Source organism: Rutilus rutilus (genome assembly GCF_951802725.1).
Source record: "Rutilus rutilus genome assembly, chromosome: 3".
Classification (NCBI taxonomy): domain Eukaryota; kingdom Metazoa; phylum Chordata; class Actinopteri; order Cypriniformes; family Leuciscidae; genus Rutilus; species Rutilus rutilus.
The window spans coordinates 10,817,687-10,833,634 of record NC_140211.1 but is presented as its reverse complement, the minus strand read 5'-3'; the positions used below and the strand labels follow the sequence as shown (position 1 = coordinate 10,833,634).

The 15,948-nt window shown below is 37.6% G+C and overlaps 2 protein-coding genes and 1 long non-coding RNA gene across 5 annotated transcripts in view; 2 read left to right on the top strand and 1 right to left on the bottom strand.

Moving 5' to 3' along the window:
* The window catches only part of LOC311287068 (uncharacterized protein), a 30,796-nt gene extending 29,041 nt beyond the window's left edge, over positions 1–1,755 (top strand). For 2 of the 3 annotated variants that reach the window (XM_084403652.1, XM_084403654.1), the window contains exons 30-31: positions 509–633; positions 884–1,755. In XM_084403652.1, coding sequence (XP_084259778.1) covers positions 509–633; positions 884–1,137 — 379 coding nt within the window. In that variant the 3' untranslated portion in view covers positions 1,138–1,755. The remainder of the gene's footprint in view (positions 1–508; positions 634–883) is intronic. The other variant, XM_084403653.1, reaches the window with a different exon arrangement.
* A 1,363-nt stretch (positions 1,756–3,118) lies between these two features.
* On the top strand, positions 3,119–8,676 carry LOC311288535 (lysosome-associated membrane glycoprotein 1-like). The gene is made up of 6 exons (XM_084405975.1): positions 3,119–3,282; positions 4,602–5,059; positions 5,213–5,332; positions 5,838–5,907; positions 6,515–6,685; positions 7,819–8,676. Exons 1-6 carry the CDS (start codon positions 3,237–3,239, stop codon positions 7,956–7,958), a joined length of 1,005 nt encoding a protein of 334 aa, XP_084262101.1. The 5' UTR covers positions 3,119–3,236; the 3' UTR covers positions 7,959–8,676.
* Positions 8,677–15,299: 6,623 nt separating this feature from the next.
* Positions 15,300–15,722, bottom strand: LOC311288537. The gene is made up of 3 exons (XR_014626952.1): positions 15,621–15,722; positions 15,494–15,540; positions 15,300–15,367 (listed from the first exon to the last, which is right to left on the bottom strand). It is a non-coding gene; the product is annotated as an uncharacterized lncRNA (long non-coding RNA).
* Positions 15,723–15,948: the final 226 nt, after the last annotated feature.

Below are 15,948 nucleotides of genomic sequence, written 5' to 3'. Positions count from 1 at the left end.
TATTCATGAGAATGAATAAGAAAGCAATATCTTTGTCATAGTATACTTTCAATTGTTAAAGTAACCACAGTCATTGCATGTGCTGCACTTTATTTGTACCATTTTGTTTTATTAGTTTATTTTTATTCCATTTTCCCTTTTTTAGAATTTGAAAGATAATAAAGGTATTGTTTAACAAGTGAGATCTCTGATTGTAGTCCGTCAAAACCAAAAAAGTAGTGCTTAAAGTGTTTGAAAGTCCAGGAATTTTATTTTACAGTATCTGTACGAGCCCTGTTTTTAATATACACTACCAGTCAAAAGTTTGGATTTTTTCCATATTTTTTAAAGAATTGTCTTGCTCACTTATGTCAGTTGTTTAGTGTATGTAGTCTATTTCAGTTTTTATATACATGTATCTCTTAAAAAAAAAAAAAAAAAAAAAAAAAACTACTATTAAGAACATTGGTTATTGTTGCATTTATCATGGACATGCTTTAGAAAAATACCCTTTTTTCCTAAAACTCAGGCTGAAAGTATGGGAGCCGTTCCGGAGGAAGCATAAAACCATCTCTGGTTATGGAAGTTTAAATCTTAACTGGTCCAGTTTGCTTTTTATCACTGAAGGACAATCCAAGGCTGTTTTATTATCAGGTACAGTAGACCTTTGACCATATTTGTGTTGGCTTGCTCTAGATGCTATCTGTCTAATCTAGGTCGAGAAAAACAGTCAAACTTTGGCAGTCTAGTATGGTGGTGAGAGGATTTAATAGGATCTTCACAGTAGGATTTGTTTTGTGTTTAAGTTTGATTGAGATACTAGGAAGATAATGTTCTTTTTCCACAAGCCTAAAGGAATATGCGAGAATACATATTTCAATACTTTGAAATATTTGTTCAACAGATGAAGTGAGCATGTGGGACCTGGACAATGGGACGTTGTTGTCTTGCTTCACACCCGATTCTAAGATCCAGACCATCTCTTTACTTGGACCCAACAACGGCACACTGCTTTTGGGCTTTAGTGACATGTCTACTCTAATCACCATGACGGTCAGCCAACAAAATGCACACACAAAATCCAGCACTGCTTGTGGGAAAGACCTGTTTGGGGAATCCAGCAGTAGTGAAGATGATGAAGAAACAAACAAGAACTGATTGGAAGAGCACTGGACCAGTTAAATGTACTGTGTAATATAGGTTCTTTGTCAAGAATGAATTCAGTCTGAATGGAAATATGGAGCTTTATGATCTCTGGCATTCACTTTGTATTGATCTTAAGGATTTTTAGGAAATTTTCTTGTACACGGAATTTTCAAAGCACAGTGTGGAAGGTAGACATGTGACTGCTGTCTTCATGAGAAATGCAATGTATTCCGATCAGCATTTCCAGTGCCTGTTTTTCCACATGCTATGAATTTACCAGAACTTCCCGTCTTGCCCTTAGCAGTCATGAGATCCTGAGGTTACAATAAAACAAATCTCAACCACCCCCCCTTTTTTTTACTTTATATTATTTCAGTGTATTTTCCTAGACTAATGAATGTAGATGAACATAACAAGATGTAATCTCATGTGTGCATACTTTGACAGTCCATTTTCAAGTGTATAGTAAGACATGCTTAAACAGACTCTCCTTCTGTAGCTGTCACCCATGCTGTGCATGAGTCAAAATTTCACTTCCTGCATTTCTGTCACATGAGTGATGAGCAAAACACTTCCTGCTTTTTTTTTTCTTATTAAGGCAAATAAAATTAACTGATGCCATTTTGTTTCATTTCCTATGTAATTATTGATTTATTTAAAAGCTTCTGTCTTTATTTATTGGCAAGTAGGAATCAAATGTAAGATCAGGATCTCCCCCAATTTGTTTAATTTGCACTTGCTGATATGGCACTTGTCTTGTCTAAGTTTTCAGTTTACACACTGTAGAAATGCACTATTTCCAGTGAAAACAGTATTTATTGACTCTGCGAAACGAAACTGGCCAAATAACAGGGGGGTCACTGAGGTAAAGATGTGATCTTAACATGGCGGCCCCCTTGAGGCAACCCATGTGTAATAATGCTGCCTTCATGTGCTTCATCACTTCCCACTTCTAAAGTCGTGATTACGAGCTCATCACATTCAAGTGCTTTGTTGTTGGATAGAACACCAGGTTTATTCCTGCCTATTTTTGGAAAAATCATATTAAATCCAAAATGATATTTAACGTCCCATTCACCTAGCCAACCAAGGCTGGTTGGTTGGTCTTAGCTGGTTTAAGTTGGAAGTAGCTGGTTGGGATTTTTGTGGGGTGGCAACATATAGCAGACGTATATATACTGAATTTAATCACAGTTAAATTGGCCATAACTTTTCATTTGTTGCTGCCAACCAGGGTGGCAGCAGGGGTGGCAAGGCTTTCTTTTAGGGTGGCACTTGCCACCCTATGCTACCCCGGTATATCCGCCCCTGAATACGGGCTATTTTCGCTGTACAATATGCTTTAAATGATTATTCATATTTGTAAATTCATATCTTTAATTACAAGACAGGTGACATAGCTGTTGCAGAAAAAACGAATAAAGAATAGCAGTCACAGCAGCAATCGTTCTCCGCTCTGCCATGTTTAAAGTTGATGGCCTGGCCCTGAACAACCCGGGAGCCCCTATAGCTTCCCAGTGGTAAATACGACTTGAGAGGTCGTATAGTGTCCAATTTTTACCTACTGTAGGAAACTAGCATTTACCATAATTCTGATAGCACATGAAGGCAGCATAAAAACACTACAGGTCATGGGAATATATGGTTTTAATTATATTTTTTTACAAGAACATTTTTAAACATTAAACTTCAAAAGAGAGGAAAAACAATAAGAACTGCTTGGTTGTCCCATAATATAAGATTCTCAATGAATATCTGTATTAAAGATGATTGCCACAATATAAATGTATCATAAAAGCAGTTCTTCTAAATGTTCCAACAAGCAAAACCGACAGCGAGACAGTGACAGAATCCCATATCGTCTGTTAATTTTCGTTTTCTCCAAAGCAAGCTAACTGTATTGAATTTCTAGGACGCTTGTCTCACTAACTGTGATTGGACAAACACTCAAAGCTAGTGTGGTAAAGGACTTCCTTTACCTTATCAGTGGTTTCGTTTCAGAGGAATAAGTGCACTGTGTTACAGGCTTTCGACACCAGTTTCTTGCGCTGCTTTACTGCTGACGATCCAGCCAGTTCTTGTGTCAGGTACATCGAAATAAAGGCGTAAAAATGAAACACGGATTATTATTGATCGCGCTTTTCATTGCTGCAACAGGTAAAGTACACTATTTTACATTAATACTCGCTTTGAAAGGAAATGTTAAATGTTGCTCTGTGTCCACCATTAAACACTGTGTGATTTAGGCTAATACCTACTGACATAACATACTGAATCGCACTGCACTCTGGAACTTGAAAATAATATATAATAAAAACAATAAAATACTAGGCTATAACATATGGTAGGCTACTAGTGCAAGCCATAAAACTGACTGGTTTCATCAATAAGGAAGTGACTGTGCTGTAACATACAACTTCTCGCAAATCTGTAACCTATCCTAATTGAATTAATATTTAACTTTTGTGATTAGGTTATTTTTATTCATGAGAACGATTTTTATTTTTTAAATTACAGCAAAGAGATTTATTATTTGACATAGGCTACTTTTCGATTTCCATGCATGACTTGAAACAACGCTGTAAAGAGAAAGTGAGGGTCAAAATGTTGTAGGCTGAGGTCAAATGTTGTAGTTACGCGTCAGAACATTATAAAGAGTAAAGAGCAAGAAATAACAATAGTCTGAAATGTTTTTGTCTTGAAGTTGGGATGATGTAGGCAAGTTTTCTTCCCTTATGGAAGAACTGACTAGTCCAGTTCAGAAGTGAACACGAAAAGTGTACAAAAACTGTTACTGCGGTGTTACCCTTTCAAAAATACACCTTTGTACTTAAAGAGTGCATTTTAGTACCTTAAAGGTACATATTGGTACCAAAAGTGTACATATTAGTACATAAATGGTATATTAACATTTTAAAGGGGAGGGGGATTTAAGGTTTATTGGTACACTTTTTCCCAGTCATCTCAATGGCAAAAAGTGACCCAATTAACCTGAATTTCCCCCTACTGTCCCAGTGACAGCTTTTGAACCATTTCTTCTGAGAGTGTACCCAAGTGTACCCATTTTTTTCTACTGGTAAACGAACTTTATGTAAAGTAAAGAGAGTGTCAGTTATTTTGTCAGCACTTTATGTTATGAGGCTAATCTAAGGATCACACATCACGTGAAATCGGCTGAAGTGAATTATCACATTTCCCTATTGGGAAATTGTAACGTGTGTACTTGTGACAGCGCGCCCACTTGTTGGGAGGAAGTGAATGTATGTAAACACCATGTACAAAACAGATGGAGGCTCTCTGTATAGTGTGTACTTTCTTCTCAAAAACGTTTACCTAGCTAAATATGTTTTATACGGGTAATTATTATTAATTTTAAATTATGAATCTTTTGTTTTGCCACTGAATTCTTTTGCCAGATGTAGCTCACGCTTGGGAACAAATTTTCTCACATTCCTTGTCTGCATCTTTTTCCTCAGCTCTCACCTCAGGTGAATATAGTTCAGCTTTTATGACCAGCCCGAACACAACGACTCACCTACCAGCACCCACAACAACTCACAACCCAAACACAACAACTCACAACCCAAACACAACAACTCACAACCCAAACACAACAACTCACAACCCAAACACAACAACTCACAACCCAAACACAACAACTCACAACCCGAACACAACAACTCACAACCCGAACACAACAACTCATCGACCACCCACAACAACTCACAACCCGAACACAACAACCCACAACCCGAACGCAACAACCCACAACCCGAACGCAACAACCCACAACCCGAACACAACAACAGCCCTTCCACCAGCACCAACGCCACCCACCAACTTGACAAAGGGGAGTTATAATGTTACTGATGGAAAAGGCAATATCTGTATTCTGGCTGACTTGGCCATCGGGATCCGTGTGAACACCAGTGAGGTAAGAAGCTTTCTGTTGGAGTGGTCTACGGTACATACGCATTCTTGCTTATTATATCTAAATCACTTGTATCCTTCTCACTGTCTACCTTGTCATTTCTCCATATCCCATATAAATATTATCCATTGTTCTGAAACATTTCTGTCTTTCTAGGTTAATGGCACGTTCATTGTTCAGCCAAGTAAAACTACTACCGATGGACAATGTGATTTGAAAGCGGCTAAAATCTTTCTCAGGTTTGGTGATGGCAAAATTTCCCTACATTTTAAAAATGTAAGTTTGTTTATGGATTTTCAAAAATAGCCTATTTGAAACATTGTTGTCATGTATGATGAAATGTAATCAACAAGATCTAGAAGATTTCTTTTACCATTGTACTTAGTTTTTATCAGGCTAGTGGTGTTTTTTTGCAAAAAGAATTGATGTACCTTTCAGTACAACCTGAGTTTGTGTGGTCTGAAAACAGAACTTTGAGGCACTTTAGGAGGAAGTATTAAAAGACTGTGTTATTTATTATCTCTGCCTAAGCACAAACAATGTAACCAATAAGCTCACATGGAGGTAATCACCATTGATTACCATATGGTGACCCACATCATGTCAGTATGATGCAGTTATGTAGATAATGTTTGTTACTCAGGTGGTTTATTGCTTGTTACAGGATTGTTGTTGTGATTTGAAAATTGTGTGATGGTTTTATAATACATTATGGTTCTAATTCTATTGTGTTTGTGTATTTTTGTATAACATTCTAATTATCTTTTTTTGGATTTTCCAGGATGAGACAAAAAAAAAGGTCTATGTCGAGTATGTGGAGTATGATTTGACCTATGCTTTCAAACGTGGAGGTAAATTCCCTGCCATATGACTGGTCCAGTTTGCCTTATAAAACACCCACAACAACACACATCCTCAATTTTCAGCTATTTATTCCCAGGACTTTCAACTGTTACCTGTATAGTTTTGTATTGGGCATCTAAACAAAGAGGTTAAATATTAGTATTGGTCTTTTTTTTTTTTTTACTTTAATAAATTATTTATAATTTTTTTACTCATTGGTTCCTCAAAAATCTACTGAAAACAGAATTCTTGCTTGAAAATTATTTTAAAGTGTTATAAATAGCCAAGCCTCAATAAAACAAATAAACACTAGGCCATGTTGGTCAACCAGTTTGGCAACAGTAAATGTCACATGCTGACAAGGAAGTATTACTGTCATTTTGGTTACAGTAAATGTGTACTTTCCCTCCCTGTGAAAAATCCATGTGTGAATGCATTTCATTTTGAATTAAAAAACAATATGACTGCATAAAGACTAGTTTTTATGTCCATGTGAATACATTTTCCCTATTTCAAACGAGTTGTAGTTAAAGTGTTTTGACTATAATTATGACTATAATCGTTACAATTTCGTTTGTATGTTTGATCAAATTATTTTTATTTTTGTCAACAAAGAAATGAGAAATTACTTAGGGAAGAACGAGTCTCTTGAGCTGTTTTCCGCGGATCCGGGTCACTCTTACTCCTGCAGTGCTGAGACCGTGTACATGGGGAAGGGTGTGAGTCTAGATCTGACCAATTACAGACTTCAGGCCTTCAACATCAAAAACAAGGAATTTGGCACAAGTAAGTATAGAGTAATGACACTTCAATATCTATCCTTGTAGTCCTTAAAAGAAACCTCTATGTTACACTCTACATCAAGTTATGTTGCTATTTGGACTATACTCTTTGCCTTTTTATGCACTGTATAGCTTATGTCCTGGTCACAGTGATCTTACCAAGTAAGACTTGTTCCTGGATCAACATATTTTGAGTCATATTCCTAACTCTACCCATAACTTATCCCTAAAATCAAAGGGAAATGATGGTGAATAACATTGATGTAGAAGTACTGGTTGTAAGCCTTAACGTGACATTAACTGTAAACTCAAATCTGATTGGTTGATTGGAATCAACAAAGATGTTGCACTAAGTGAAATCACGTTCACCATTGTATACTTTGTACAGCTTGTTTACAAAAATTGTTGCAAATGTGGCAATGCAAAGGAGCTGGTTAGACCAGCCAGATGACTCTAAACAACCAGTGCTAAGAAAAAGTAGGCCTGTTATAAAGTCCAAAGGCTACCTAACATATTATTAACTTATGTGGATGAATGTTTTTTTTAAATCATATGAAAATCTGCTACTTTTTTAAATAGCTTTTTTTTATTATTTGACATGACAACTTTAAAAGTCATGAAAATTAAATTATTATCTGTAATACAACTGTAAATGAGCAGTTGTGTCTGCAATTTTGGCCACCCATTTAAGTATTATGTATATTTGTATCTACTAAATTTTAAGACTGGAAAACACTACACAACTTTTGCCCAGATTTTTGCAGAGATTCAGTTCGGATGAGTCGACGCTAGTTGCTGAAAGTCAGAGCCAATCTTCAGATTTGAGTTGACAGATTTTACAGAAAATTGCATAGTGTAAAATTATCACCGACTTTTGTTTCTTTTAGTTTCAGACTATAATTCCGTCCAGTCAGAGAATCAAACATGTTTGATATTGTTTGTTGTTTAGTGTAGGATTCCCAGTTTTTCTTGAGCCTATCACAAAGTTGGCAAGTTTATGCCTAGTGTTTTAAAAATGAAGTTGTGTAGTCTGTTCCAGCCTTTAACTTTTGCCTTTAAAACTAGAAAATTTACTCTGTTTTCGTTTCTTCCAATGAGATACAAGTTCACTGTGCTCTATTTGTGTTTGTCCAACAGCTGATCTATGCAAGGCTGATAAACCGGACTACCGTGTTCCCATCGCTGTGGGCATAATCCTCATCATTCTCATCGTCATTGTAGTCATTGCTTATCTCATCAGCAGAAAACGGAGAAGTAATGGGTACCAGTCACTATAGAGGCCTATAAGTCCTGATTTATACCAGCGATTCAGGTTTACAGGAGATTTAATACTGTTGTGTACGTCTTAAGTGAATGTTACTCATATACTAATGATGAACATGGATGGCTTAGGATCTGTTCAAACAATGTTTACTATTCAGAGACTGTATGCCACATCCTAACACAAGCTGCAACCATACAAACAACTGGCTAAGTTAGTGCATGCCTTATTTAGCCTACCTTCATAAACTTTTTTGAAAGAACCTAACCTAATCCTGACATTACAGAAGGATGTGCATAGGATCTACTTTTGCTCCATCTTGTGTAAGTGTTCTTTTCTGTAGGTGCTCTTCACTGCTTGTCTCATGCATTGCATTTTCTGTGATTGGCTGATCAGCCAATGTTAATCTGATTAATATGTCCAAATTTGTTTTCAAACCAATAGGCTGCATAAAAGGGAATTCAGTTGCTCATGTTTATGATGGGATATATATATAGACCTTTACTGTGTTTTGTAATTAATAATAGAAAGGATTTTTCTTTCTGTTGTGCTTTTTTTTATCGCTTTTTTTTTTTTTTTTTTGCAAACTGAAGGGCTTTACTATTCTGTATTGTGATCTGAATGCACTGAATAATGGGAATAATGTGTAATTTGGATACATATAATAAATAATTTGTCCCTAAAAATGGTTACTATTTTAATATTTAGCTTTAAATAAAAAACGTAACACATAATTTCATGGTAATGCATGTATAAAGCTGGTCCTGATTTGTCTTTCCCACCCTGTAGTTTAATTATTTTTTTACCTTTTATATATTAGTGCAAAAAAAATTAAGATTTTTGTTCACTTGACTGCTAATTCTGTGGTGTAGAACTGGAAGAGGAAGAGGGGGAAAACACAAGGATTATTTTTGGCAGTGTGTTATGTGGCGGCGCAGATGCAGAATCGTGCAAAAGAGTATTTAGAACAGTTTTCTATTAATTTGAACCAAATATTTGACTAAATATTAGTCCACGCTTTGACAAAAAAAAAAAATTAAAGCAACAAATCGAAAATCATCCTCTCAATTATTATTATTTTTTTATTTGGTTTTGGTTTTAGTAAGTAATCAACTTTTTCAAATCCCCTTTTTATGATTTTATTCATGCTATAAGGTTAAAGGTGCTCTAAGCGATGTCACGCGTTTTTTTGCCAAAATATTTTTTGTCACATCCAGCAAACATCTCACTATCCGCTAGCTGCCCGTCCCCTGAACACACTGTAAAAAAACACGGTCTCTGTAGACAGCCCAGGCTCCACAAACGGCAACAAAAACAAACTGGTCCAACCTGGACCACGAAACATAACAAACAGTGTTCCAGCCAATAACCGACAAGAATGATTTGGGGGTGGGGGTTGGGGGGTTAGTGCTCGTGCACATGAAGGGGGTTGTGGGGAGTGGAGGAGAGAGAAGCATGAAAAGGGAAGTTAGCTAGAGGAGAGATGTCCTAACAACGACTAACGTTAAAATTTTATATTCTTGACAATTTTGAAATGGCCGGCACACGACCAAAGAGACGACGTTCCGATGAACAAATAACAAACAATAGGGAAAAGGAGAATGAACGCAAAAAGCGTTCAAAAGGTGGCGAGAACTCCGCCGGAAGAAGGGCTTCCAATCCGACATTCAGGTGGCTCTGTTTTTGCTGGACAGGTGGGTAAATCTAGTTTGTTTTTTCTAAATGGTTCATGACTGTTTCAGGAAGCACGGAAGGTAGGGATGGGAAGGTAGGGATGGGGAGGAGGGAGGGTTGAGCTAGCCTCCGTTTTGTTTGACAATACTTCGAACATCAACAAGAAGTGACATCACCCAACATCGCTTAGAGCACCTTTAAACATTCACTGTAAACCCCAATGTTGTCATTAATAAAGAAATCAAGTTATCATAACATTAGGCTACTTAAAATAGCAAGTTTTGGCATCATAAATTAAACAGGTGTGTTTACTGTAATCATTTGGCAGCAAAAATCTTTCGAATTAAGATTTTAAGTGTTGTGAACTCAATTTCAATTCATTTAAATGATTTGCTATGTCTCTGATTGGTCATGCTTGAAATTCTGCCTTGACAACCCCGCTGATTGGTTGATACACAAGAAGGTAATTGTTTGGTCATCGTGAATTTGCTGATGCAGGCAACAGGCCAGAGGCACTGGCGAACAGTCCGAGGTACCCAGAAAGGCACAAGCCACAAATCAAAAACACCCAAAGGGTAATGAATCTCAGCGAGAACCAGACATGAGTCGAGTCCTTATGACATATAAGAGGTCTGGAACCCCTCCAGTGCCAGACAAGCTCTATATTATAAGTTACCCCTTGGGACAGGTGCTTATGGACATTAATAGTGCTTAGACTGATAAGAACGGCCATTGTCCCATCAGACTATTATACTGAGAGAACCCGAGCTTGCAAGCAGGGTGCCTCTAGATTATAAAATCTGATAAATGTGGCGAGGACCATGAAGAGGCCATGCCTCTTGTAGAATGGGCTCTAACGCCTATGGGACATTCCTGGAGGGCCACAGAGACTGTGGGCCACTAGACTGTGAGACTGTAAGCCAGGGAGATGGCGTCCACAATCCATCTTGATAACCTCTGCTTCGTGACCGGTAACTCTTTGGTGCGGCCTCCGAAGCACACGAAGAGCTGTTCCGACTGCCTGTATGGTGCAGAACGCTCCAGATAGATTTTTAGGGCTCTGACTGGACAGAGCAGATCAACCTCCCCGTCGTCAACCTGGGGGGGGGGAGTGCCGACAACGTCCACGTCCAAGTGATCTGAGGGTGATCTCCGCCTTAAAGACATTCGTTCCAATGAACTGCCGTAGCCAAGGCGACATCTAGTGTATATATCTATGCACCAGTCTGCGCACACGTCACACACCAGGATGCGATCGCGCCCTCAGATCACTTGGACGTGGCTGTGTTACAAGAGGTAAAAACTATATAAATACTGTTCGTTTTCTCGCACAAACCGCTCGTTTCATGTCTTAGGCCATCAATGTGTACTTACGATGGGGAATTGTTTTAATTTGGACTCTGTGCATGCTCTTTGAGGTGGTGACCATAGACTTGCATGCAGACTGACAGACAAGAACGGATTGACCTAAAAATATCAAAATTGAAACTACTGCGGAAAAAAAGACACCTACATCTTGGGATGCCCTTGAGGTAAGCTAAAACATACCAAAATTTAATTTCAAAGTGAACTATCCCTTTAAAGGTGCTGTATGTAGTTTTCAGCGACCTCTAGCGGTGATGTTTCAGATTGCAACCAATAAGTTTACAAGCGCGTGCTCCTGCGTGCTCGAATTTATGAGCGAGCACTGTGGGTACCTTCAGACTGAGACGCAACACACCGGAGAAAGCATCACACAACATGCTGGAAAATAAGGTAAACTCCCACTGCAACGTTACAATAATAGGCTACTTTTATCAGCTTGACGTTGAACTAATGCTCCATGCTCGTACCATGATAAGTATGGAACCCTATATCAACCGTGCCGAATTTTGCCACTGCAAGCACCACTTCACATTTTCTTAAGGAAATGTACATTCTAGGTTTGTAGTTAAGGTTTCTCCATGATTCAAATGCCCTGCCGATGTTCAGCCGTGTTTTTTCACCCGAAGTTCATGCGAATCACTTCTGGCCTTATGAGCTTCAGCAGAAAACCCTTTTTTTTCTTTTCTTTTTTTTTCATTATGTGGAGTTTTTGTTGGAGTCTGTGTTGTGCTGGGAGCAGGTCGTTTCTTAGTGTTATCAGACATGTCATAACTTAAGTTGCATAAGTCATAAGTCCATATCATAATTTGCAGTGTCGTCGCTGTTGAGTGCAAAGTCAGTAGGCTAGACGAGGCGAGAGGCTCGGGAGCGCGCGTGCAGGTCACGTCACTGGATTTCGCGGTAAAACCCGCAAAGTGGATAATTTTAATGTGAGATTACAACCCCTTCACACACAGGCAATAAAAAAAAGGATTCATTTTAGTAGAAAAGTTACACCTTTAATAAAACATTGAACCACGTTAAGTGATTATTCTGTACATCTCCACAAGAGGGCGCTACTAGCACGTGAATGCTGTTTAACAGGGCATGCAATATGCATGAGCAGCTGATCATTGCACGTTAATAATCATCTCTAAATCACACTAATTTCTAACAATAACGTGATGTATAAGATATACACAAGCATCTCACATCAACATAATGTAGAAACACTCTAGACTACATGGAATTACACAGGTAATCAAGCTATACTAATTGGCTACTTTTCATAACATAAGAATAAACGGACGATCTCCACACAATAAGCACGAAATACAGACAATAATCACTTACTGTACATGCACGCACACAGTAAACCAATATTAACTCTGTGGCGAAATGGTGGAATTGCAATACAGATGACGAACTTTACATAAATAATAATAATAATAATACATAGGTTATAGGCTATTCAAAACACTGCCGTTGCTTAAATAAAGTATAAATACTACTGATTTAAAATCACATAATAATTTTTCTAGTGAAACACAGCCATTTGTATCTATTTATTCTGTCTTTAACTTGGCATTACAGTTTAAATTACATGAAATACCAGATTAATACATTATACTTGTTAAAAACATCCAATTCCGCGCATGCGCGTCAAACATCAAGTACGTCATCGCGCTACAAGCTGCAGCGAGGATAGTCTCGTATTTTCAAAAATAATAATAATAGTCATATATATTTTTTCTTAGGCTTAGAAAACGTAAACAGTAAGTGTGAATTCATAAAACTGTTTTAAATAACGTGTTTACCAGAACATAACATCCAAATTTGTTTAATGTTGTAACATTTTTTTAAACTGTTTTTTTTCTAGCCCGACATTGTTTTCCAGCCGTTTATTCCCGCTCCTCCACTCAAATCTTGCGCGCTGACAGCGTCCGGTATTTTCTGTGAGATTTACATCAGACGAAGGTAAGTGTGAATTCATAAAATCATTGTAAATAACATGTTTACCATTACACAACGGCAAAGTTTTTCAATGTCATATTTTTCTGAACCGTTTTTTTCTAGCCCACTGCCTTCAGTTACGGCCTGCGCTGACAGCGTCCTGTGTTTTCAGAGAGATTACCAAAACGTAAGATTAAGCGTTGTTGATTTAAACTGAGTGTGTTTATGTTGTAAAATTAGTCTAGCTTTCTTAGCTAGTTTGGGAACTGCTAACTGGTACTTAGCAACTAATACATACATTTCTAAGAAGTTATAGCTATTTGTTAAATGTTTATTAATTAATGTTAGCCTAGCTAGTGTGCTAGGCTAGCACCAAGCATGCATTTGAAAACCTCACTGCACGCAATTGGATAACACTATGACCAATCACAACAAGCCCCATATGCTTAGCTACCAGCTGAGCTAACTGGTAGATTAGACTCTTGCCGTATCCGGTCGGCAAAACAGACAAAAAGCCAAGTCTAACTCGTTCATTGTAGCGGCCAAAGCCGTTTCAAACAACTGGGGCCTGTTTCAGAAAGGAGGTTAAGTGAAAACTCTGAGTATGTTAACCCTGAAATGAGGGGAACTCTGAGTTTTCTGTTTCAGAATGGGAGGTACCGGTAGGGCTGCACGATATTGGAAAAAAAATTACATTGCGATATTTTTTTCCCAACGATATATATCGCGATATTGCGAGCCATCAATCCAGGCTAAAGTCAATAATTACCATTCCATGTTATTAATAATTTCACTAATAAGCAAGCTTCATTACAAGTGACAAAAAGGCCACTTAATATTTTATTCCAGAAACATATTTCTCTCAGAATTCGGTGAACATTCTACACAGGACCTAACGTTCTTCAGGTTCTAGGACCAGAAAAATTATGTTTTCTGTGCTGATTCAGTGACGCGTTCATGTAAACGGCACCTAGAACCAGCAAAAGTAATGATTAATAGTATGTAAAATATTATAATGAAACATTTTAATTGTTTATTAATAAACAAGTGTTTTCTGTAAAGATGAAGTTGACAATAGCCTACTGACTCGCGATCTTCGCAGCAGTGATCGGGAGAAATGCACTTTTCATACAGATTAATTTTTTATTTTTTTTAATGGTTCTTCTGTAGATAATAGTTATATTTCTATTTTTTTTATTATTATTATTATTGTTATTTTTCGGTATGTGAGGCGAGTAGGCTACCTTTTATGCTGAGTTTCGGTTCATGGATGATAGCTTAATCTCCAGTTCAGGCGCTGGCTGCTATATTTAATTTTTAGGCTATTTATTAAATCCAAGAAAATGGATGAAATGAAATACTGATTAAAATTAAGATACAATTAATAAAAAACGAAATTCGTTTTAAAGAAAGGCTTTGTGCTTTCTGTTTGAGGTCTCTGTGAAAGTTTTAAAGCAGTCTTTTACTGCCGCTTTCATAACGGCCGCGTGACAAGTCCGTAATGTCACGTAACATTGTTTTTTTCCCTCATAAATGCGAACACGAAACGACTTTTTTTTCTAAAGACAACCATCCACAACTTTATAACACTCCAGCAAAGTAGCCTACCTCTTTTTGGTCAACAACATCCTCCTTTTTGTAGACGAAATAGGCTAGTCCCAAATAGCTGATTTTGACTTTTTTTGCGGCGGATCCTCTTCGTCGCGCATTTTTAGCTATAGGATTGCCATGAATGTTGGCTGTGAGCTGTGAGCGCGTTCCTGTCAGATCCTCACTGTGCAGGCACGCGGAACGCCTATGTCACCCCAGCAAAAAGCCATACAACAAACTTGTGTTTACTGTGTGCTACCGTTCTCTTACACTATGGGTGCTACTAACGTAACGTTACCCTTCACATCGCATGTTCCGGCGATGTGACTATCGCTCATTCGCACATCGCGATGTCGATGTTAAAACCGAATATCGTTCAGCCCTAGGTACCGGTATGTCAAACCTGAGAAAGCAGAGTAAGTCAAGCCCGTTTCTGAAAGAGAGGTAACTTATACTCAGAGTCAGTTACCATGGTAACTTACTCTGTGAACCTAACCTGGTCGGGAGCAGGTTTTCTTTGGTAAACCCAGAGTTTCTTTCGGTCTCCTCCCCTTTTTTAAAGAGGAAGTAGTGTTTAAACACCTCATTCATTCTTTCAGTACATTTTTATTAATAAAATTAATCTTTTATTAATAAATAAAATATTGCTATTTTTACTGCAGTTTTTTTCTATTTTTTTTAAATAAGATGAAGTCTATGACTCCTTAACTGGCAACTGAAAATACAGTAGTAGATTAGGGTTACATAATGTAGTTCTGAACAAATTCTACAGAATTAAACTGTGGCATTTACTGGAAATCACTGAACTGTGTTCATCTGTGCAACAGAAGTTGATGGACCGTCCTCCTGCTGTTCTTCCACACTCTGAGGGAGGGAGAGATAAGAATACCTGTTTATACTTAGATTTAAACTTAGATTATCCACATAAAAATGTGAAAAAATCTGAATGTGTAGCTTGTTTGATGTGTAGACACATAATATTAACATTACCTCTGTAGGCCTCTCTGTGGCAGCAGAAACTCTTTATCCCCATCGTCCTGTGAAGATGAGCATTTGATTGAGCACACTTTATAACACTATTAGTCATCATTTCTGGTGTATTGAGTAGGTGACTTACAACTGCCTGGGGTTCTGTTGGGACAGGAGGCTCCAAAAGACCAACAAAAAACCCAACCCAAAGTAAAATAAATGGAAATATCAAAAATAGCCTATATAAAAAATAACACATATGTAAACCTCTTACATTTTATGAAGTCCCTTGGATCTTCGGGAGTGACTGGCTCTGAAGTCCCTCCAGGAATTCCCTCAGCCAAAAATGCTGCTGCACTGCTAGACACTGGATGCTATTTAGTTATTTAATATAAATGTAAAGTCAAGTAGCCTACACCCATGATATGCTCAAGCCTTACTTGATTGAATTATGTTTTAATATTTAATTTTAAGCA

What these genes read in the sequence shown, in the direction of transcription:
- LOC311288535 (XM_084405975.1), top strand. Translation starts at nt 3,237, where the DNA reads ATGAAACACGGATTATTATTGATCGCGCTTTTCATTGCTGCAACAG. An exon ending in TCCGTGTGAACACCAGTGAG is followed by an intron (nt 5,060 to 5,212) that starts GTAAGAAGCTTT and finishes CTGTCTTTCTAG; the next exon opens with GTTAATGGCACGTTCATTGT. An exon ending in TTTCCCTACATTTTAAAAAT is followed by an intron (nt 5,333 to 5,837) that starts GTAAGTTTGTTT and finishes TGGATTTTCCAG; the next exon opens with GATGAGACAAAAAAAAAGGT.